The sequence below is a fragment of the Thermobia domestica genome, chromosome 11 (assembly GCF_964235325.1).
Source record: "Thermobia domestica chromosome 11, izTheDome1.hap1.1, whole genome shotgun sequence".
In the NCBI taxonomy this organism is placed as follows: Eukaryota; Metazoa; Arthropoda; class Insecta; order Zygentoma; family Lepismatidae; genus Thermobia; species Thermobia domestica.
In genome coordinates, this window is record NC_137464.1 from 124487166 (window position 1) to 124513593 (window position 26428).

At 34.8% G+C, this 26428-nt stretch overlaps 1 protein-coding gene across 1 annotated transcript in view; it reads right to left on the reverse strand.

Moving 5' to 3' along the window:
• Nucleotides 1–2362: 2362 nt before the first annotated feature.
• LOC145664420 (uncharacterized) overlaps nucleotides 2363–26428 on the reverse strand; it is a 50580-nt gene continuing 26514 nt past the window's right edge. Inside the window, exon 2 of the mRNA XM_081731103.1 lies at nucleotides 2363–2919. Within this exon, the coding sequence (XP_081587229.1) occupies nucleotides 2804–2919 (116 nt within the window). The 3' untranslated portion in view covers nucleotides 2363–2803. The remainder of the gene's footprint in view (nucleotides 2920–26428) is intronic.

Below are 26428 nucleotides of genomic sequence, written 5' to 3' on the forward strand. Positions count from 1 at the left end.
CGCGATTGATCAGAATAAACAATAATGTGTTTCAAGTTTGAAAATTTCATTTTATTTGTAAAACGTGTAAAGGAATGAAAAACAAAAACACATTAACCAACACTGGGAGGAAGAAAACATCTATTTGAGGGTATGCTCATCATCGCCGCCATCTTGAAGTCGGCCATCTTCTATCTCGTTTGACTTTTTTTAAATAGGAAGGAGATCAAGTAATATCAAATTGGGCTAGAATTTTACGAGAAGTACAAAGGTGAAGCCTATGTTTCCATAATTTTATATTTGTAAGACATAATGAAATGCACATTGATATGAATTCGTTGGTTTAAAAATTTCTTAACAGCTGTATCTTTTTGAAAAGAAATTAAGTCAGGAAAACTTAATGTACGCTAGTGAGAACATCCTAGGGAGCTACTTATGAAAGGTATAATCAGTCTGAAATCTTTATCGACTGCAGACAAAATGAAATGGTGATGAGACAATCACAAACCTTAAGGAATTGTTGGAAGATGGATTATGTACTTTCCATTGGATTATTCGAGTTAGAAGACAAACCTTCATAAGTAGCCACCTATTCAATACGTACTAGTATACATTCGGTTTTCTTGTCTTGATTTTAAAAAAAATACATCCACGAGATTTTTCGCAGGAGAGAGCAAATTTTATCCTCTGGTTGTGTATTTTTAATATAGCTATAATAAGAGAAAGGATGTGTAAAGAAGTCGCACTGAGGCTGATTTATTTGATACCGTCTCTGCATTCATGGTAGTATCACATGACATAATTAGTAAGAGTGCCAGCAACTTTTAGCCTACTTAGTGTTCAAAATAAAAGAGGGTGTGCACCCAGAATAATGATATACATTTTTACACAAACTCAAAGAAAACAGTATTTTTACGCCCAGGGGTGTGTGTAAGGAAATTTTGGCGAGTGTTAGGGATGTGCAGAATACTCCCTTGACATAATACTTATTTTTACAAAGAAAAGTTGTAAATGTTTAAAAAAAAAAACTAGTGCAGCATTAAATTCAGAAAATATTTGCTTATACTCAGAAACTTAATACAAATCATTTCTTTAGATCCCTACTTGTTAGGGAGAAGTAATACCCTCCCTTGTGAAGTCTATGGATGTATCTGTATTGCAATATGTTGTTATATGTACTTGACAACCGTGAGTAGTAAAGCCATCTTAACTGTACCATAGCCACTTAGCGGGGGGCCCCGCGAGCAGAATGGCATGTGTTAATTACATGTATTAAGACCAAAATTTAGTCATAAGGACCAGGACACACTTTGTTTCTCTGAGGACTAATATACTGTTACAACGGCACCGGAGAGTAGATTAGACTGGACAGTAGAGTAGACGGCACTAGCGCGGGGCCCCCTTAGGCGCGGGGCCCGATTGGGAGCAATCGGTCCAATCGGCTTAAGGCCAGCCCTGTATTCAATCCTTTAGTACTCCCAGAAACAACCTTTGCACCAAGTATCATGTCTTCAGTATTTCCGATACAAGCTCCTATTGGAACTGCATTGGACAACAATAAATCGCCATCCACTGAAGATATCAACAGTCCCCAGCCTACCTCCTACGTTCACACATGGCACCCAGTACAGAAAGGGTTCAAGTTCACTCTTGGTCATGTCTGACATACCTCATATTTAAAATCTCTACCTGGAGCTCCTTTCAATGATTAAAAGATTCATGTTCAGATATTGCAAGTAACTCCTATAATGTAAAAACAGTGTTTATTTTTCCATTTATTTAAACGGAACGTACAAATTTTCTCTCTTTTTCTCACAACTTTCTCTTTTTTCCCCTGTTTCTTTTACTCATTTTTTCTATCTCTCTACAATATTCCTCTATCTCTTTCAACTCTATTAACTTCTTTTCCTTTTGTTTATTAGTACATTTTGATAGTGTCTGAAGAAACCAAGTGGATAGTTGACGAAACTGTTAAAGGTTCATAATTTTTACAATAAAGGTATTATTTTGGTCAGCGAGTAGTTTAATTTGGATTTAAATCTACTAAAGCAAAGCTTGTATATACGTACCATGGAAAATATTGCTTGGCTTTGTGCAGAAACTTACAAAAAGATACTTGAGTGATTTTTAACTTTTGAAATTATGAAGGTTAAATATAAATTTTTATTGGCATGTTTTTCCCCTTAACTTCATAATAAAGTATCTGAGTTGCTTGAATAATCTCTGTAATCTGAGCCAATAAAATCAGCCTTTACCAATCCAATATGATGTTAATTTGATTTTCCAAGTTCGTAAATTGATCTGTTTATTATAACTACCGTAGCTACGTTCGTTCACTTTGAAGTACACAACTTAATATGATGTATTTTGTGGCGTCTAGTAGTGGTTTCGGAATGAAGCTTGCTTACCTTATCCTTTAAAATTTCACTCTGTCCCGTTTTTTTTTTTTTTTTTTTTCCTGTAGAATATGCGCCACTTTAGAAACTTGCAAATTTTGTTTTACAATATAGGCCTATTACTTCTGAAGATTGTTCATTAGGGAAAGCCAATGAAATCGTGTCGTAATAATAGTATTTTATGTACTTTTAATAAAAAATACACCTATTTCTATAGAAAATGAACAGTGAAAAGTGCCCAGCAAGTGAGAAAACAATCTTAAATGAGAATTTGTTTATTTTTAATTAATAATGAATGAAAATGATTGTCCATTCTAGTTTCTGAAGCGATATTATGCTCTTGAATTATAATCAAGATATTGATAAGAATCAAAAAGAAGTTATATCTAAATGTTGTTGTAATAGAAGAAAAAGTAAATGCAGATGAATCATCCTCTCCGCTTATTGTCGCTTTCGTTGAAGGCTTTGGATTCGTTCCCCAATTTCTTCTCCAGCTCCAGTTTTGAACGCGGGGATGAAGTGGGAATTTGATTCGGTTCAGGGTCTGAAAAGAAACAACACAGAAAATATTTTTATATCAGCCATACTATTATCAGTAGAAAAGATTTAATCAATTAACAAGTTTCAAGTAACAATATTGAATTTTTACTAATAGCTATAGGATCATATTATTTCAACTAGGATGTTCAAACTCGTTCACAGCTTAATACTTAGAGTATCCTTTTCATTGATTTAATCTCCCCAATACGTGTTGAAAGATAGTCTTTGAATAATATATTTCTGACTAAATCAATAGAATCAGGTGAACATATTTCTTACGTAACATATTAAATACTTTACATTATTTTAGAAATAATAAAACATTTACCAACTAAATTATAACTAATATTAGTCAAATATTGCGCGTCTTTTATTATCCAATCATAGATTAGATTTTATAACATCAAACTTCTATCACATATCTTAAAACCACACGTTGGATTCCCAACTGTCCCAGTTTGGATGGGATCAACCAGAATTTTTACGTCTTGTCACGGAGAAATTCCTTTGTTTACCTGATGTTAATATCCTAGAATTCAATTTTCTGTATCTTGAAAAAGGATATACAAAAATAAATAAATAAAACACAAGTTACCAACTATTGCAATCACAAATCTAAGAGAAAATACGTATTAAAACATTCAGCTGATGTAACGATGACTGATCCCAGCAGGGTTGGAAAAAATACAGATTTAAAAGAAGAGAGAGAGAGAGAGAGAGAGAACAAAACATGTGTTTAAAACATTAAAAAAGATGTTCAAAGTGTTTAAAACATGTTTTAAAACACACACACGAAAAAAACTTGTTTTAAACATTTTGAACAGTTTAAAACATGAATTTAAGCATATACAAAATTGTGTAATAACTTATTTGTTAAGACATTTTGCTCTTTACTTGCAACCGACCTTTTCATTTATTTTATTCGTGTTTCACAAGTGTCTCCATCCGATTTCTTTCTAATTTGGCAGATCAACAACAAGCACAAACAGTATAGTGTATTTTATAGCATTTCAGGAGGCACCTTTAACCCTTACAATGTTTTTCCGCATAAACTAAAACATGTGTCGATTAATTTCCTGTTTGCTGTTGATGTGCCAAATTTGAAGCAATACGGATAGGGACACTTGAGAAACACGAAAGGCCTTATTTTACATAGGGTCTCTAAAATATCTACCCACAATTTCAATTGCTTTGGTCTACTACTTCCTGCGCTATTACGGTAATATTTACTTTTTTTCGAAGGAGGCTTAGGCCCCAACACTGTTTTTCCGCACCAATTGAAACACGTTTCGTTTATTGTTTTGCGAATTGTCCCTATACGAAGTTTCGTTGCAATTCTCCATACTCTTTAAGAACTTCTGACGTATAGTTATTTGCACTTTTGACGTTCCGTAATCAACGGTTAAAAGGTCGGTGATATACGCAACCGCCTTTTTTCAGGAAAATACGAAACCCAATTACCTCAATTTACGTCTACAATATCTGTGCACAGTTTCATTCAATAATGTGCACAGTTTCATTCAATTCTGTGCACAGTTTCATTCAATTCTGTGCACTTCTTCTTGCCTTTTAGGCCTCAAATTTCAAAATTTTGGGTGGGGGATTTTGTCCATTAAAACCGTTTCTCCGTAGAAAATAAACTAGTATTCGTTTATTTTTTGCGTATTGTCACTACACAATGTGTCGTTCCAATTCTTCATGTCCTTTAAGCACTTCTGACATACTGTTATTATCACTTTTGATATTTCACGATCAAAGTTTTGTAGGAGTCTGTGTCCCACCCAAACCTTTTTTTTTTTTTTTTTCAGGAAAATACGAAACCCGTATTCCCTCATTTTATGTCTACAATATCTCTGTACAATTTCATTCGCTTTGATTCATTTCTTCTAGCCTTTCGGGCCTCAAGTTTAAAACTTTTGAATGAGGGCTTTTTCCCCCCTAAAACCGTTCTTCCGCAGAAAACCAATCAAAATTCTGGATGGTATGGCCAATTTTGTAACGCTCGTTTTTATTCATTATGTCTTAACATTGAAGTAAATAGAATCCTGGCTGAATTTAAGCCAATTTTGTAACGGTTACTTTTCACGTCATAAAAAAAATGAAAACATACCAGGCAAATCCTGGATGCTACTTAAGTTCAATGTTTTTCTAACTGATATATTCATTTTTTTTTTTTTTTTACTACGGTTTTGTTTAGAAAACTATATTCAACGCATTCTGACTCGTCTTTCAGAGTCTTTACTAAGACAGTATCCGCTCGTAAGAATTTATAAAAAAAATTACTTGATTACTTACGCTAGACTACCATAATATTTGATTTAATTTGTTTATAAGGCTAAATTAGATAGTTCCAATTTATATCAGCGATCTCGTTTGTTATTTTCAGGTAACATCATACAAAGAAACATTTTTTGACATTATTAACAATATAGCTTACATCAAATGTCATCTGATTGAGGAAGAAGGAAAAAAAATATCATACTCAACAGCATATTTATACGATTTTCGAAAAAAAAATCTGTATTCCTTTGACAATGAAATAAAATTATACAGGTTCATGTTGTTTGTTTTCATAAGTACCTCATTATAGTATCACATAAAACGAACTTTGACGCTATTCCAGACTGATCTATGGCACAATGTATATAAAAATTAAGTATGGTACATTGTAATATTCCTTCTTCAACAAGATTTTTATTTCCTGACTCCTCATGAAAATGCAATTAACAATTAAGCTGTCTTTACCAAAATGTGGGTTTATATGAGCGATTATTTATCCTCTGTTGTGTTCCACCCTTTATATTCCTTCTCAACCTCATATAGAAGGAAGTAGTTTCAGATATGAGGCATCACTCTATATGGCCATAATGTTGAATTTCTCAACTCAGCCACAAAACTCGAAAATGATGAAATAATGGAAACATGAACTATATACAAATGAACATGCATGCACTACAAAAAAAAAAAAAAAAAAAAAAATCTGCCAGACAGCGCCTTAAAGTTAATCTGTAACACATATCTCTTGTTGGGAGAATTACAAAACAAAGTCTCGAACTAACTGAAGTGCCAAGAAAAAAAATCAATTTAACATAGCAGATCAGTCTATCCTATATAAGTAAGTGCAACAAGCTCAAGTGAGGTGATTATTCCGTCATTAGATGTCATCAACCTGATATTAATAGAATATAAAACAAAAATTATGCTTAAGTTCCGTACTTGGATTTTATTTCTATATTTTCTTTGCTTAACTCTACGGTTCAGACTATTTAAATAATAAGAAACCTAACATTTGGCGTTATACATAGTTACCATAGCAACAGAAATTATTCGTGATCGCTATCATGTTTCTAGAGAATTCTGAGAGACTACATTAGTGGAGAGACAATTGCGGAATGTTTAAGATGTGTGAAGCCGCACACACATTAACTCGACATTGTTGTATTCACCATTATTAACACATAAAACAGATACTAAAACACAGTTACTTCGGTAAAAATTATTATGATGATGGTAGCATGGAAGTCGCCATCTTGGTTTTTAATAGTTGCAAGTTCCTGACTGTTTCTAAAAATTTAAAGAAAATTCGGGTTACCTGATTTTCACAAAGTTAAACGTCGTTAGCAATCTCCTGACACCACCAAACTCCACTCCTCTCTAAGGGGTGATTGCCGGTCGGGTCATGATGCTGCTCTCTACAATACAGGTTCGCCAATCCAGTTTCATTCATACAAGGCGAACATTCAAAAGTGACGACTAATATCCACATGAGGTTGAATATAATTTAGAAGTGGAACTTATCCATTTATCTAAACGCACTTCAGGTTAGTCCTAGAATACCGAATTTTCACAGGTTGGCTAAAATCGTGCAATTTCGCATAATAAATTTCTAAAGATAAAAGCTCCACGTCGTCACATTTTTCTCTCTTAAAATGGCTGAATTCTTCTCTTCTTTTTGCACACGGCTTGTCTATTCGCACATTCTACATGATAATTTACATCACGAATAATAATAAAAGTAAACATCTTTCCTCGCTCAAAGTTAAAGATTTGCGATATTACTATTATCTATATATATAAATCCTAAACTAAAGTCTGCAACGTATATCAAATTTATGTATTATTCTCGCTTACTCCCGCCATGTGACGCTTCTTTGTACTCTTCTCAAACAAAAGCGCAGCGTAATACTTGTTGTAATGTAAACAAATGAAAACTATAAAGAGAATTGAATTATGCAATTCAGTGCAGGGAGTAGAGCTTCTCTCTCATGTAACTTCATTTAAGGTAGGCCTAAAAATATACATACATACGAATACAAATATACATTTCCATATAATAGAAAATTTTTTTTACGTGAATATGCAGTTGTTATTAAAAAGAATCATACATATTAAAATGTGGGTTTATTGCAATGAGTAGCAATGTTAAATTTTATCTTCAATGTAATAATCAGTTAATAAGGTTTCTCTCCACTAACGAGGTCTACAGATAAAGTCTACAGACAAATTATACGCGGGTCAATAATATTTACCGAACATAAAACATTTGTTACGTATTAATACTGAATTAATTTAAGTCGATGCCTAACTAGTTTCTAGAGATAATCACATAGCCTACCGCGCAGGTAGAAAATACACATACCCAGGCTATGGTGCAGATCAAAATTACGTAGGCCACGTATGGCATCAGTATAAAATAATAACATTAATGAACGAATCACGGATAACAACAAAATAAACACAACTTAGTACTTTTAGGAATAAAGTATAACCTAACACAACCTGAAATAAAGGAAAGTCAAATACTATGCAAAAATAAGAAAATATAGAATGTAACGTTACCAGTGTACGTTACATAGTAAATCCCCACGTTAAGCGGGTTTGCATATCCAGGCTCCTAACTATGAAAACATTTACGATCACTCCAACCCCAATCATTTCAAGATTCAACCTGTTGCATATAAGTTATTAGGACGTAAAATTGAATGGAGTTTATACGAAAAAGACCTTTATGCATTGCAAGACCTGTAACGCCCAAATATTCACCACAAACTTATAGTGGTATCGACATAAACAAAAAAAGAAAGTGTGGAGCAGGAAACTACTTTACACAGAAGTCTGAAGAAGCTCAGTGAAGACGTACGAACTGGTCGAGCGGTTTGGGTCAATAGTCTTTCAATCATAAGTTTATGTGTTCAGACCCTCTAGGAAGTATTCGTTTTGTTTTTGGTTTTTTCCTTAAAAATGTGTTCCTATTTTCATCAGAAGACTGAAAACATTTCTTTGAATAAATCTTTGCCAACTACTTTTCTCTCAAATTCGATTAGAAGGGAACATTATATGAATTGCAAATCTAAAATCCAAAACTGAAAACAAAATATTAAGTATGTTCAATTTTTCATTATTATTCTTTGATTTATAATGAAAAACTAATTATAAGCATTGATGATTTCAGAAGGTTCTCCCCGGGTAATGGTCAATATATGAATGAGAGGAAATTGATAGAACATTATTAGTCCACTTTGAGCATGATCGAAGATATGGCCACGAATTTATGTCGACAGGTTCTCAAATTCTCCCATAAGTCATGCCCTGAAATCATCACTGTTTCAAAGGTTTCCTTAACAAATACCTAGGTAGAATATTATATTTATTTCTCCTTCTACGTTTTGAAATCACAAAATCATAATTTTAAAGATAATTATAATACGATAAGCATAAAGGTTTATTGAACTAATGAAGTAAATAGTATTGTGTAAGTTATCGGTTTCTAATCGGATTAAAACCAGAATATTCGTTTGCATCGCACTTTAAAGTAAATCCTCTCTATATATAATTCTTACTGGAAAGCATGTTTAACTCCAAATACTTAATCAATATTTTTAATAACATATTTTTAATGTAATATTTTTACTATTCAATGTCGTATACACTTCATTTCCGAAAGCAAAACCTCGCAAATGTATAGTGGGCTAGTGAATATTATCAAATAAATTATCATTTAGTTTACGTAAATACTGCATCACCTGATTTCAAACTTCGTACTTTAACTAATAATAATAATAATAATAATAATAATAATAATAATAATAATAATAATAATAAAATCGTAGCCATATCTTATAAGAATTTCAGGCTTACTCAATAAATGAATTCAACGTGGTCTCTATTCGAAGTTGCATTTATTCGAATCCGATAGAAATACAAAGAGAAACTTTGAGAACAGGTAAAAGAAAAATGTTACTTTGGTGAGACTGGAACTAACCTTTAAGAGTTCCTTTTAATTTACAAATGCCTTAGACACTTTGTTCCTTGTCTTTAAGTTAACTGATTCACTGAACGTATCTGAGTAAGTTGTCTTTATTTTCTACTCGGTTATACACGTTTTACAATCATTTCCTTTAAGCTTGAACGACAGGAACACGAATACAAAAACATTTAGGTCAATTAAAATTCCCACACCGGGAATCGAACCGTGGACACCGTACCCCAAAAGCACACGTGCTAGCCACTAGACCAGCGGTAAGAACGAATGAAATCTGTTTTGAAGTGTCTGAAATTTATGCCTATTTCACCCTGATGTAATATGTCTATTGATGTTTTTATGTTTACCGTATTCGTTACTTTGAGGAACGATATATGTTATTCATATAGGTTCTATTACGTATTCGTCCATAAATACTATATAAATTATCAGAATTATTCATGATCTTTCATGGAAATTCGCTGGTGCATGCACAGTAGGCGGACAGTGTAATTGGAAGGTGAGTTCAACAGAGATTATGTATTTCGCCGACATTATTTAATAGCTATATAGAAGAGATAGCGAGAACGAGTCTACCTAATGAAGATGGAATTTCGGTAGAAGATGAAATGATGAGGTGTATACGGTTTGGGGTTAATATAGTTGTTGCAGAATCTAAAAAGAAAATTAATAAGATGTAGAAAACTTGAGAAAGGTTTCTGAAGAATATGGGATGAAAATAAATGTTAGAAAGACAAAATCCATGGTGATTGAAACGAAGCGATCGGTGTCAAATATAGAAGTAGGAGCGGAAGAAAAGAACAAATGACTAGTTTTCGATATCTGAGTAGTATTATTAGTGATGATATGATACGTGAAATAAAAGCAAGGATAGAAATGGCGAAAGAAGCCTTTAAGATGAAGAAAATACTATTTTGTGGGACCTTGAATAGAGTTGAAAAAGACTCATAAATTGTTTCGTGTACTGTATTTTACTGTATTTATAAGGCAGAATCATGGACATTGTGCAAGAATGATGAGAAACAATTGAAGGCTTTCGAAATACCGGTATGTGCGTGGAGAAGAATGGAGAGAAATAGCTGTGTCAAGAGGAAAGCGAATGAGAGGGTGTTAGAAATGGAAGGAGAAAAATATTATTAAGAAGAGAAAGAAAAACTGGTTGGGATATTGGTTAAGAAGGAACTATATCATGAGGGATGTGCTAGAGGGTATGGTGGCAGGAAAGAGAGAGAGGGATTAATTAGACTATATAGAAACAGAATTAGGCTATTGACGATATCAAAACAGATATATATATTGGCGATAACAAAGAATTCGACTTCGTAATAGTAAACATAAGGATACGCTTCGAGGGAATGAGAGAACTTTGTGAAAGATTTTCGTTCTTATGCCCGTCAATGTTCCGAACCACTCCTAAAGAAGAGGCCATCTAGCAGGCTTATGGCTGCGCTTCTGTATGCAGACAATTTATTCAGTGACTTTCCACGAAAAGAGTTGACTTTTAGAGAAACTTTTCAAGACAGACTTTCAAATCTTTCAACCCACGAAAAGATTCATTTTATTATCGAATTTGAATTCAGCTCAGGATTTCCAAATCTGGTGATTGTTTATATGTTTATATGTAACTCTTGTTTATATGTAACTCTTCCTGTTACAGTTGCAACTGGTGAGCGATCATTCTATAAGTTAAAATTTATCAAGGCATATCTCAAAAACAGTATGGCCCAAGAATGCCTTTGGTGTGTGGCCATGCTGAGTATTGAGCGAGAAACAGTTCATGAATTGGCCATCTCTGATTTGATAAAAGAATTTGCAGAAGCAAAAATGAGAAAGAAACACTTTTTATTTTCCATACAATTTGTCGATTAAAAAACTGAAAATAGAAAAATGCTTATAAGTGGTTTTCCAAGGTGTATAATTTATTTTATAATTATGTAAAATCATAAAATACTCTATATATATTCATTTGAAATCCTTTTGGTAATATTGGTTGATACATTACTGTTAATTTACACTACCACTACAAATAAGTCCGAATTTTACATTAGCATATTTTTAATGAACAGAGCACACTGTCCAATTTACTTCTAAAAGATATACTACAATGATATAAAAAGTAAAACGGTCAATACCCTCCCACTGATAGTGATGAGCGCAAGAGTCTTGGTCTTGCAGTTTGTGCAAGAGTCTTGCATGCAAGACCAAGACCAAGACCAAACCAAGGGGTGAAAGACCAAGACCACGACCATAACTGCAAGACCAAGACTAGAAATCCCAATTCAAGAACAAGACCAAGATCAAGGGGTGCAAGACAAAGACCAAGACCAACCATACCTGCAAGACCAAGACCAAGACCACGACTATACCTGCAAGACCAAGACCAAGACCGAGACTCTTGCCCAAGAGTCTTGCACAAGTACTGGTACAACTTGAATTTTTTTATAGAATGTGAAAAGGAAAGAGAAAAAATCATTATATATTTCACTTGAATTTCTTGGCTTCAGTAAGAATGCCGCTGGAGTGAATGGGTTCCAGTAGTTTATGCAATCTGTGTGAGTCGATCTGGCTCTGTAGTACATAGCTACAGAATGTCATATTCTGAATCGGTTGTTCGCGTTTTCTATAGTTATTACTCATTTTCAAGCCACGCTAAATGAACTTTGTGATGGAAAAGCACTGTGTGCGTGGGTTTTCTCGGGATTCTCCCATTTCCTCGCGCTTTATTCATTATACTATTTCATCCATTTCTCATCATCACCGTCTCCTTTAGTCTAACCGGCATAATCGTGGGACGTAAAACTTAAAGATTTCATTTCATGTTTTTCGTTCTCAAGTCACACAGGTGTCATTCTAATTAAAGCTTGTTGCACACAAAGAAGTGTGTCATTGGTGCTGGATTAGGATATATTCCTACGTTTTTAAACCATGATGAATACTTATCCAGAAATTAGACACTATTCTACAGGTGTATTTTATCTGGAGTAAACTTAAATCTTAGATCTTCGAGCTGGTAAAGTTTGTCGGCTCTCCCTGGTATAAATATGGCAAAAGAGTCTCCGAGGCTCAGGCATACGTTGGAAATTTTTAATGTGTGCTCATAAAATTAATATTGAAATAACATTTTCATGACATTGACAAGAAAATGTGACCGCAAGTTTGATTTCATGGGCAGATGCTTATACGTTGAATAATTGTTTATCAATATAACTTTTAGCCTCCTTAGGTATACGGCACATTGAGAATTGAGCGATATGACATACAGCAATAAATAATTCATATTCACAAGTGAGAATGATTTTGTACAGTTATTTCAAACAACTTGGAATTTGATGCCGTTATTTTGTATTTCTAATATAGGTCAAAAGTACTTATATAAATTGAGGTTACAAAAAAGACATAGACAGTTGAGTCGTTTTCAGTTTTTACTCAAATTATTCTAAAATATTAAAAGGTTTCATTATAATCATTATTATTTTAGTTTCTCTGTCTCTTTTTTTGGCTAATATTGCTAATCATATCACCATCATAATCGTTATCATAACTATTCTTCCATTATTGGCAGGTCACTTGCTGCAACTGAAGAAGATTCGATGTACGGTGGTCTTCAGCTAGTCTCCTCTTATCTTCACGTAGCAAGTTTCAGTTTTAATATCTTTCTCCAAGTACACTCTCCTTTGCCCCGTCCCTCTCTTTCCTTGCACTATACGCTCTAGCACAGTGCTGTCCAAATGGCGGCCCGCCAAACCATTTACTGCGGCCCACAGAGCTCTCGCGATTTACGATTGTTATTACTGATACTATTTTCATATATTCATTCTTTTACTGTTTCCATTCTTCTTTCGAAATAAGGCATTCATTTAGAGCTTCTGTACAACAGAAAGGCGCGGGCATCCGTCGCAACATGTTTCTGTTACTTTTGTGAGTTTGGTCGGAAAACAATGTCAATGTTTGGTAGCATTTGTTTCTGTGAAAGTGCATTTTACAGCATCAAGATTGTGAAGAATCGCTTCAGAAGCTGTCTTGTAGAGTATTCTTCTCTACATCTCCTTCGACTCGCAACAACAGGAATGGATGTAGATATCCCAGTCCTTGTTAACGCTACGAGTCACCCTCATTTGTCACATTGAATAGATAGGCCTATGTAATATTTCAAATAATTTTTTATTCTTTTCTTTTGTAGTATATTATTATTATTATTATTATTATTATTATTATTATTATTATTATTATTATTATTATTATTATTATTATTATTATTATTATTAGCTGCGGCCCTCCACCTTACTAGTAAAGGCGGTGATGGCCCTGAGACTCACTACAATTGGACACCACTGCTCTAGCATATCCCTCATAATACAGTTCCGCCAATGTCCCAATCAGTTCCTCTTCCTCCTCTTAATTACATCTAAAATTCTTCTTTTCTCCCATATTGCTAGTATCTCTAACACTTTCTCATTCGTTTTCCGTTCAACCCAGCTAATTTTCTCCTTTTTTCTCCATATCTACGTTTCGGCCCCTTAGAGTACATATTAGAATCAGTAAAACAAAATCTCAATATTTAATTAGAAGTTTGTTCAGTACAAAGATTAGCTAATCGTGGTTGAAAAGGAAAACATCTGACGCCTTTAGAGTGTAAAAACAATTTTGCATATTTGAGTAATCTGTGCCGTCTTCGTTTTCTCTCATGCGTCTCAGGGGTAGTCTCCCCAGTTTGTGAACCAGTGGAGTATTGGATCCGTTTATATATATATAAGATTATGAAACGTTGTGATTTTTCATATAAGTAGTGAAGCGTAGGTACCCATTGAAAATAAAAAGTCATCACCTACGTTATACACTATCATCATACTAACACGAAGGTAAACTGTATTATGTTTAGAAACATACATTGTATTTCCGTAACTATAAGCGCATTGTAGAATCTAGAATCTATTATCCCTTATATCCAGAGTAAAATTTACCTATGAAAAGTATAAGATTTCTTAAAAGGAACACTTGCAAGACTCTTGCAAGCAAGACCAAAACCAAGACCAAGACCAAGACTGGATGTGCAAGAACAAGACCAAGACTACCTGGGTCTTAGCCTTGGTCTTGCATTTGCTCATCACTACCCACTGATAATTTTGGGTTTATATCTGTTTCTGCGCGTACGCATAAGTTATAGATGGTTATGCATAGAGCCTATTCGATGGATGAGGGGGGCGCCACTTCGGATTTTGTCTAGGGGCGCCAAAGACCATTATTACGCCACTGCTCAAAGAAAATATATGTCGTATTATGTACATGAAAATCGATTGAGTTTGGTGAAAGTCTCAAGAAAAATATTCTCTGACCATGTTATTTAAATAAAGAAGCTTTGAAAGAGCTCAACTCTGAGGTAACTTTTCTTATGATGCCATGGACAAATGTGTCTAAAAATAATCCCATTGGATTCAGCGTCCTCAAAATGGTATATGAGGATTGGGAGTAAATCACGGCAAACCAGTAATATTTCAACAGCCGAAGGCTGTATTAAAAATGTGTTATATGCAACTGAAAGAATATCTATAATGGATATTTTGTTGATAGGAATCATGAAAGAAAACCCAAGCAATATTGTGATATACATATGTATTAATGCATGTATTTATAAGTTTGTCATTATGTTATACCCTGAAAATACGTCATGGCAACCCAGTAATTTTTAACAATATGCAAATGTGAACGAAATATGCAGACTGCGAAAAGAAGCCAAACACCAGTACTTTACACTCTGATCAATAGATGGCTCTGTGTTGTATTGAATGAGCACGGGCGTTGGGATAACAGTTGTCAGCAATCAGTCGTCGTATGAAACAGTGTTGCCAGGGTAGGCTACAAGTAGCAGATTGGCCGATTTTTTAAGTTCCCTCGCTACCAAAATTTCAAATTGGGCGAGACGCTACTTTCGGGCTGCTTTTAATTAACTGCAGGCTATAACTCTTAAGGATACGCTACTTTCTATTTGCATACATAAAATCACAAATTATTAGTTTTATATAATACAACATAACTTTTGTTTGCTGAATATTCTATTCACAATGAACCATCGTATTCGATACTAGTTTAATTATTGTTTTAGTACTTTTTAATCTCCAGATCTGACAACACTATACTTTCATTGAGTTTATGCTGTTTTAGTATCATTGACCGTGTTGATGTCTCTAGGAATGTCTAGGCCTGATAATTGTCATAGGCGGCGCCAGGATTTTGGTAATGTGGATGCAGGCTAAGATGGGACAACATATCCTAACATTTGCCAGAACGCTCTGCAGTATTGAGCCTTAAGATCTCAAAAATAATCATAAGTTTTATTTTAAAAAAAAAAAAAATAGAAAAACACGGTATGATCGCAAGTAACTTATGAGAGACTTAAGAAGTCACTCAAATATATCCAAACATAGGAAACAAGAAATATACAAAATAGAAAGGATTATTGTAGGAAATCTGAAAATCGAAGTTAACGTGGGTGCAACTGCACCCACTGCACCAACTGTGGCGCCGCCTATGATAATTGTACGGAGCTGTGTAAATGTGAACAATGCAAATTTAATTGTGTTACTGTATTATCCATGTTAATATAATGAGTAAGGAGCTACAACAAAACCTTCCAAAATCCATGGCTCCCATATAAAGAATTTAGTGAATGAATTAAAGAGGTGATGAATTAAGAGAAAAATCAAACTATAAACGCTGTAAAGTGTATTTAAAACCTACAAAACTGACTTAAGCAAACATGTCTCCAGAAAGGTCGTCCGTTATATACTATCACTGGCTACCCAGTTCATTCCACACTGTAGTTTTACTGCTCGTGATGTAGTATGTAGTTTTCCCTAACAAAACACCGCCAAAAGTCTGAATTGCGGTCGCCTTCTGACCGTTGCCGACCTAGACATCTAACGTATTTCCAACTCTAAGTGGTTCTATTAAATCGATATAGGCTATATGATTAGAAAATGTATAACAGTAAAATAATTTATTGTTATGTTTGGGGTGGGCAACAAATAGTTCAAATCCGCTACTTGTTTTAGAGCAAACATCGCTACTTTTTGATCTGGATCAGGCAACACTGATATGAAATTAGGGGTCTCTCGAACCAGCCTTACTGCTTTTGTTTTTCCCCAGTAAGGGTACTTTGCGGTTGGTGATGTAAAACGAAGATATCGTTCAAGAGAATAACAAGTAGAAAACTACTTAAACAATTACACTAGTTGGTATACTGTTCCAAACATGGGCAGAAACAATCTTAATTGTGTTTTAGCTCATTGTAATAATAGAATAAATAAGACAGATGAAATAATGTAGCATTGATTTTCTAGAAATATAGAACTTCGACGAATATGGATTTCTCACTGTGAGCGAGAGGACACTTTTAATGTGAATGGTGCTCAAGTGTATTCTACTTACATTTTACAAGAAGATTAACAGAGGGAATTAAAAAATCAGCTTCTAGGTTTGCAGCAAAAAGAATTTTTAAAATCTGATGCTGCTCCCTCATTATTGATACCAAACTGACAGTAAGGGAAAATAAATCAGACATTAGTTAAGTCGAAGAACTAGTGTGTGCTAACAATGACATGTTTTATTTTTCACTAATTATTCCGCCTGAGCATTCAGTTCATTGTAAAATGTAGGTCAAAATCGTTAATACTCTATTGTAAATATCGTTACCGTACTTGTCATAATAATAAACAGCAAACACCGCTGTCCACTTCAGAGTCCTGCAAACCCAAGCCCGAAAATTATAATTACGCGTTAGCTTAATTCTTAATACGACGCTAATCATATGCAAAACTGTTTCTCAATATGACCCCAAGAGCATATATACGAATACAAAGGAGCAATGGGGGGGGGGGGGCGGGTACCAACGAGATGTAACATATGAAGAGACAACCTTCAGGCCTCTTTCTCAGAAATTGTTTGTGAGAGGTAAAGAAATCCGTTTTCCATCACCTTGAGTAACTGATCATTTGAATCAACAAAATTCGACCAGTGGCGTGGTCAGATAGCTTGCGGGGGACAACTCAAAGTTTAAATTGCAACAGAATTGAATAATACATATATAACTTCAAATATCATTACAATGCAATTAATTTGTTGGAATTTGTATATTGTTATGTGAACTTTACCCAAAATCAAAGACAAATAGATTTCTCTAATAAGGTCTGAACTTATCGACTATAGGTATTTCCTGATAGGTTTAAAATACGAAAGAATGACATAATGGCATAATGGCATAATACCGAATGACATAATGGATCACTCCTGCCATAGAGCACCATACCAGCAATAACACCTTCTATACATGGAAGTATGGTTTAGGAAACCGTTCTGTGATGATGTCGATCACGATCAAACCATTGTCTTGACCGTTTACGATTGTTACTGCAAATCACTTTTTCATCAGAAGTGACAATTCAATGCAGAAAACTTTTCCAGTTATTACGTACACACAGAAAATTGCACTAATCCAAACTACGATTCTTGTTGTCCGATGTCAACGACATGGAGAAAGAGAAAGGGTGAAGGAAGTTGCAGTTGACGAATGATATCGAAACAGAAAAATCATACGTGGAGACGAAGAGGTTAGCTGAAGACCGCCAACCATGGAACCTTCTCAGCTGCGGAATATAACCTACCCATCAGTGGCGGATCTAGGCCTGTGTCGGGAGGCCTAGCCTCCCCTCCCCCCGTTTCTTGAGCGAGAAAGCTAATCGAAGCTATTATTTATGAAAGTTTCTAGTAAACTCATGATATACCTATCATAGCCTGGGTTCTGGTTGTCCCCCCACAATTTTACCTTCTACACCTGCTTCTGCTGCCCATGATGTCAATGTTTGCAGATGATGATGATTATTATTGAGAAAGTGTCCATTGTGAGGATTCACTTAACTTGAAAAAGTCGTGAAATTCGGTTTATAAATTCTTAAATAAAAATAAGGGAATCCATATTTCACTGTTCTCGAAAATTCTGTTCCTAAAGGCAGGGAATTTCTTACACCCCTCTTACACCCCCTCTACACCCTCCCTGTGAGAGGCGATATCCCCCCTGGCAAAACAGATCGATATCCCCCAAAGGGGGTGTACAATTTTTTATGTTATTACTATTATCGGTGCCATAAGTATAAAATATAGTCCAATAAATAATCTCTTGCTGGTAGCTGGCACGAAACTCAACAATCTAAATATGAGCTTCAATCTAAATCTTTATTAGCTTCGATTTTATATTTTCATTTCTCTACTCACGAAATTGTGTGAAATATTGCGCTCAGAGAACCGCTTGACAATCATACAAACAATCCATGTTAGAACCGATATCTGATACCAGAACAATGTCAAATCTGGCTTACTATAATCAGTAAAATAAAAGTGATTAAGTAACTCCAAACGAGCAGTAGGAAACTGAAAACCTATCCGTGATAAGCTGGCGCCCTAGTGGTGGCGCCCGCAGGCTGTTCCGTCAAGACAGCATTGTAAACTGCTTTTGTTTCATTCACTCGATAAAAGAGCTTGAAACAAGAAACGGTGGTGGAGAGCGTGTGTCTGTCAAATGAATTTGCGGGATAAAAAGCACATCGCCTTTGTTAGTCCCTGTTTCTTTAAATTCATCTAGAGAACTTACAGAAAACATAACAAAAGTAAGGACCACATGGACCATAAGGACGTGTGGAACTTCAAAAGATATCAAAAGGGTTGTAAATATAGTCAGTAAACTGCACACAACATTTCATGGTAGTCACAAGAGGCCGAAAGTTTTGCGGGAAGTGGAATCTTCAATAGACATTGTACTCTCACAAATTGGTGAAACCTGCTTCCAAGAGGTGGCTTTCATATGAAGGTAGTGTCTCTGTGGTAATCAAACATTATGCTGCAATATGCATTGCGTTAGAGCATATCTATGCTGATGCAGAAGACATGTCAGCAGATGTTGGTGGACTATTGCTGGAACTAAGAAAGGCATCGACAACTTTCTCACTTGTACTCTTAGATACATTTTTACAGCTGCTTGCAAAACTAAACAAAAGTCTCCAAATGTCAAGTGAAAATGATATGGTTACAACGCTGAAGTTGGTAGAAGGTGTCATTGCACATTTGGAAGATATCACTTTTGAAGGGATTTTGGAATAAGCTGCAAGTGTTGTAGGAAAGGCAAAATCTGAGGGTGTGAGAATGAAAGAAAACTTGAAACCCCAAGAACTCAAGGTTCTTCCCTCCAATTACAAATCAAAAATTATCAACAACATGAAGGAAAGATTTGGTGGTCCTCTCAAATAGCTGTCTCACTTCTATGATGTGCTCAAAAACACCTTCGGCTCACCTGGCTTGACTGTAGTGGGCAGCATTTGTAATGTTAAATCTGAACTCGAACTAGGGTATACAATTTACAGAAGAGTTTCTTCAGGTCCTAACATCAGCATCCACCAAAAACTCTTGGATCTTGCCTGTGGAGAACAAAGAAGAAGAATGTTCCCAACTCTGTTCAAAGTAGCAAGTGTTCTTCTATTACTTCCTGTGGGCACAGCAGAAGTAGAGCATTCATTTTCTACAATGAACAGAGTATTAGGTTCAGAACGATGCCAGCTTAGTTGTGAAAATCCTAAACGATTTAATGAGAATATGTATAGAAGGCCCCTATATTCCTGATATTCGCTCCGGTTCTGAAGAAGAAAAACAAAGGCTAAATGAAGTGATAGATGAAGCTTACAACATCTGGTTAAATCAACCTCACAGAAATGTGTAGATAACTAAAGAATAAATGATGATAAAGAATGAATGATAAAAATACGTAAAGAATAAGTGACTGTGGTGCAACTTTGGTAGTACAAAAGATATGTATGAGGGCAAGTATATGTCTGTGGTGTGTGAATCAGGGGCGGATCCAGGGGGGCGATCGGGGCGACGCCCCCCTTCCCAGAACAGGAAACTTTCTTATTATATATATATATATATATATATATATATATATATATATATATATATATATATATATATATATATATATATATATATATATATAACCCATCCCAAAGTTTGGAGCCCTTAAAAGTAGCAGTATGACAACCCACCGCCCTCCCAGAAGTCGGTCCTGGATCCGCCCCTGGTGTGAGTGAGTGAAAATAACAAAATGTAATATTTTCCATAAGTAGAAGCTTTGCTTTGTATATACTTGTTTTGTATATACTTGCTTTGTATATACTATCTAGTGTATGATGAAGTCAAAATGTTAGTTGGCAAAACTATAACACGTATGTACTTTTTATGTGAATATATTGTTTTGCTCAGCAAATAGTTTGTTTGTGTTTAACAAAATGTGTTTATACAATAGCAAATAGAAGTGAAAGGATAATATTTTTCTTTTCTTCTATTCATAACTAGAGCAAATAATGCAATTTTTTGCCGAGGTTATGCTAAATTTGTAATGTGTATGTAGTATTAAGAAAAGATACGCTTAAGAACTTACTTTTTTTTAACATAAAACATATCGTTACAATTTACACCCCCTCTCCAATTCATTACACCCCTCCTGAAGAAAATTTCTGGCAAATACCCTGCTAATGGGGAAAGGAGGAAATTTCTATAATATTGAAATTTCCCTTTATTTATTCACAACGTTCCATATCTGGGGATTCGTTTACGTTAGATGCGTGATGTAAACACTTAATTACAAATAATGGAACATGTTTCAACATTTTGGAAAATTCTGTTCCTTATAGGGAAAAAGTGGTCGCTACTACAATATCGAAATTTCCCTTTCTTTATTGACAAACTGACCATTCTGAGCTTCAGTTGGTACTGTGAAAATCGATATATAAACGTTTCAATAAAAATGACTAAATACCTATTTCAACGTCTGCTAAAATTCCTCTTCTAAATGAGATAAGGAGAACAATTTCTATAATATTACAATTTCCAATCAGAAAATGCTTAATGTAAGGATTAGCTTAAATTTGAGGTGTGAAATTCGTTTTATAAACTGTTAATTTAAAATAAAGAAAACACGTGTTTATGTGTTTTAGAAAAATCCACGCCTGAAAGGAGAAGGGGGCGGCAATATGTAGTATTATATGGAAGAGTGAAATCGATTCACTGATAATTCCAGCCACACTAATGCATCAACATTATCATAGGTATTCTGCAATTATTGGCAGGTCACGTGCTGTAACTGAGAAGCTTCCGTGCTCCACGGTCTTCCGCTAACCTCTTCGTCTTCACGTACGATTTTTCTGTTTTTATATCGTTTATTAATTGTAATCTCCTTCGCACAATCCCTCTCTTTCCTGCCACCATACCCTCTAAAACGTTATTCATGACACAATTCCTTCTTAGTCAGCATCCCAACCAGTTTCTCTTCCTCTTCTTAATAACTTCTAAAATTGTTCTTTTCTCTCCCACCATTTCTAACACTCTCTCATTCGTTTTCTGCTAGACCTAATAAATTCTCTCCATTCTTCTCCACACCCACATTTCGAAAGCTTCCAGTTGTTTTAATCACTTCGGCGTGTTTTTGATCCATGCATCTCCATTTTTTTTTTAAATCCATACAGCACAATACTCCACACGAGGCACTTTATGTGTCTTTTTTCAACTCATTGTTCAAGGTCCTACAAATTAGTATTTTCTTCCTCCTAAAGGCTTCTTTCGCCATTCCTATCCTCGATTTTACTTCGCGTTCACGCTTCATATCATTACTAATAATATTACCCAGGTATCGAAAACTTGTCACCTGTTCTATTTTCTCCCTTCCTACTTCTTTATTACCCTTCGTTCCAATCACCATGGCTTTTGTCTTTCTAACATTTATTTTCATCCTATATTATTCACAGCTCTTCGGCAAGTTTTCTAACATCTTATTGAGTTTCTTTTCAGATCTGCAACAAGTTCCATATCATCTGCACACCGTATACACTTAACCATTCTATCTTCTACTGAAATTCTGCCTTCATTTTGTAGGCTCTTTTCCACTATCTCTTCTAGATAGATATTGAATGATGTAGGCGAGAGGCAACATTCCTGTCGAGCTATTCTTCCAATTGCACTCCCCTCTGTCATTCCCTCTCCTGGTTCATATATAAGTTTGGGACATATATAACTCATTGGTTCATATATAAGTTTCTTATGAGTCTTAAATACTAATGCAGTATACAGGGTGGCCCAAAAGTAGATATACAGTACCGTACTGATAAGCTCATTGCATTTTATATCATTTCTTATTGTTATCCATCAGGTAGACTTCTTAATCCTTTTATTTATACCTTAAGCACGGAACAGCCGAAGCAAATAAACCCGTAAACTAGAGTTATACTAGATCAATACAGGGGTGTATAAGTACTTTTAGGCCACCCTGTATTTAAAAATGTGACAGTTTGACAGGAAACTCCTTTTGTTACGAGAACATGAAAGGACAGGATTTTTTAAAAATATTTGTGCTAAGGGAGGTAAAGGGGAATCAAATGTTTTCTTTGTAGTAGAGTACCACATAAATCTCTGAAGTTAGGGAGATGAAATTCGGCATAAAAGTTCTCATTAAAAATAAGTGTTTCCTCATGTGTTTCAGCTTTTTTAAAAATCCCTTGTTAATAAGAAAGGGGCATGTTTATTTATTTATTTATTTATTTATTTATTTATTTATTTATTTATTTAATTGAAAGCGACGTTGTCTGTTGTTTGTGATCACAGAACAGGAAAATGACGAAAACTTTGAAATTAGTTTCGGAAATTATTTAGTTTCTACCTCGAGCTAGTTTTCAATTACCACTTTGATTAAGAGGATATTCTAAAGAAATATTGAATTGAAAATTTATGGGAAGAATTGAGCATCTCACAAGCCCCTCGAAATGGAAGATGAAAATTTATATGTAAGTTCAAAATTCAAATAAGTGTACATATGACCCAGCATTTCCAAAACTTCAGCTTTTAAGTCAGGGAGGTGCAATTTCTATGTTTTTTTCGCCACATTGGAGTAGACGTTGTCTGGTGTTTGTGATTCCATCACGGAGAACAGATTACTCGTTAGAAATGCATCTTGAAACAAATCTTGCGCAAAGTTTTAATAATGTCACATTGATTAACGGCTGTGTTCTGAAGGTGCACGGGAGTTCAAAATTTAGACCAAAATAGAGTGTTATAGGTTTTAAAGTATCGTAAAGAGGATAGGGAAAATGAAATATTTGAGTTTTACGTCCCACGGTTATGCCGGTTAGGCTAAAGGAGACGGTGATGATGAGTAATGAATGAAATTGTGGAATGAAGAAAGTGGGAGGAAACGGGAAAACCCCGAGAAAATCCACGCACACGGTGTTTGTCCACCACAAAGTTCACTTGGCGAGGACTGGGATCGAATCCGGGACACCAGGAGGATTGGGAGTTCAAATTTCCATAAACGTATTCTCCCGAGCGAAGAACGGGCATTTCAGCTAGTGAAATATAGGGACCTAGGTGTATATATATACAGAGAGAGAGGTTAGCGTTTTCTTCAACATATTTCACTATTGCAACTTAAGTGCCAATACTAAAATTTGGGAATTGTATGAACTTCTACTTATAAAATATGAAGAAATCAAATAATAAAAATGTTTGAGAGGGGCACGGTGACTTAGTGGTAGAGCGGCGTGTGGGGTTCCTGGTTCGATCCCATCCCAAGGAAGTTTGTGGAACTACATCCGTGTGTTTCTCGTTGTACTCCCCTTCCCTTCCACAGCCTCATTCCGCTAAATCTTTCATCATCTTCATTTGCTTTAATAGCGTCTCCTTTAACTTAAAGGGCATAATCGTAGGACGTTAAACTGAAAGATCTCATGAAAATGTTTGAGGTGTAAAAAAAAATTGTTATTGGTAATGAGATAGCTTAGAAGTGTTAGCCCCCTCTAGTGAGACATAACTGAAATTTTAGTAGATCTATATTGTGATGGTTTGAATTCCATCTTAAATTTTAGGCGCATGTCTCATATAACCTCCGTATTGAAAGGGGTGCTAAACTCCAATCTGACCAAGCAACGAATTTGAAATGTTAATATTTGCTGTTTTGTAACTTTTAAAAGGACAAAAAACAAAGGCAAGTCCACAGATATTTTGCTCTTAAAAGTCAAAATTAATTGCCAGGGATATATTATATATTTGTTTTATTATCAGCATATTAAACCCGCGGAACTTTCTATATACAGGTAAAAAAAAAACTGAAATGACTTGTTTATTTAAACGTTTAACGGATATGCCAGTTGGACTAAAGGAAGCGGATGATTAATGAAAGTGAATGATTTATGAAATATTTGGCGAATGAGAGTGAAGGAGGACAAGAAAGAATCCCAAAAAAAACGCACAAATAGAATAGTGTCCACCACAAACTCACATGGCCTAAAATCGAAAAAGATGAACGTTCTACCACCGAACTACCATTCCCTCATATACAGGAACAGATGCAGGACCTAATCAAAAGGGTGAATTCCATATACCATTTTGCCCATGTTACGGACTATCAAGAGCCAAATGTGTCAAATTATCAGCAGTAAATTTGGAGGCACTTGTGTAATCCTTGGACATCTTCAAGACAAACGAGTTGAACGCAATAGTATTCAGTATTACGGTGACTAAGGGCTAGTGTGGTCATCTTTGAAAGAAGCGCTTCATTTTTGTTTCTTTTTTCTTCTTTTTAGGCAATTAACAAGTGATTACATATTTTGTACGTGATGCAGAACGTATGAGAAATAAATCTAGTTTAATTTTGAATTCACATATTAAACTGTAAAGTCTGTTTGCCGGCTGGGGTACTGGAGGCGCTGTAGCTAGCTAATCCGTGACGATTGGGCCTTCAAGCCTTAATCATTGATATTTATTATTATACGCATTCATTTTGTAATTACAGGTTAAGTACAGAACAAAAATAAACGACCAAAATCGTCATTAATTTTAATGGCATTTGTGGCCGTTTATTTTTATCCCATACTATATAATCAATTTTCATCGTCTCGTTTGGCCTATAGGATCAAGTAATAGAGGGTTGTTTGTTTTAGTATTTAGAATATTATTATTATTATTATTATTATTATTATTATTATTATTATTATTATTATTATTATTATTATTATTATTATTATTATTATTATTATTATTTTAACATCTATGCTATGCGTAAAGACAGATCTTTACGTCGTTCATATTGCAATATATCGTATGTCCAATAACAGTCATTTCCAGTTTAAAGTAACAAAATCCGAAGTCCCTTGACCAGTCGCTGTATTGCCAGGGTGGAAATAGCTCTCTTGCTATTGGTCTGATTTTCAGGAAGCTACTGTCACTATTTTGATTACAAAATTATTAAAAACTGGAAACAACTATTCTTAAACATGCGACATATTGTAGTAAAAATAATGTGTAGTTTCCTTATTCATGTGAGCTCTCACCGTGACTCGAACTCAATTTAAGGAGCCAAAATCGTGGGGTGTACAACGGACAGCTAATTATTTTACAGGAGATCCAATTCAAAAGAGGAGCAAATGCGATAATAGAATAAATATGGAATTGAATTGTTTCTTATTTTTTCTTTCTTTTCTTTTTCTTTTTCTTTTTTTTTTTTTTTTTTTTTTTTTTTTTTTTTTTTTTTTTTTGTGGTAGCAACATGTAATGTGTTTAAAAGACATTATTTAGCTCGGCAATGCTCTAATTCCAAACAAGGTTAGTAAATAAAATGAAAACAATACGTACAGCAATGACTGAAAGCAATTCTTCCTTACGTAGTTGAATTCCGGCAAGTGCATGGCGCTGGAGTTCCCTTTAGTGTTGTGTTGTTGACAGGAGATATTTTGGAGTCCCACAGAAACACATAATAAAGTGAGAGAACGATAGCAGCTAATGACACAGAGAATACGTAAACGATCACTGTAAGAAGTCGCACTATTTTCTTATTATGCTGACCATCCTGTGTTTTCTCTTTTGACTGTTCGGATGCAAATCTTGCATCATTGCGACGTTGATGATCCAACAAACTGCCCGAAATCGCGCTCATGGTAATTCTGGCCCGCATGACTCATTTCTGTATAGAAACTTGGGATTTTTAAAATACATCAACCAGCATCTGCGTGCGCATGGTGTATTCGCTTCTGGAACACTGCTCTGATCTCAGAAAGTAATTCGTTCTGTGTTTATGAATTAGTGGAGAGAGAGAGAGTTTTAAAGACTGTCATTCCGTACCAGCCATCGCAAAAATATTGCCAAATGTAACCAATGACGACGCCAGCTT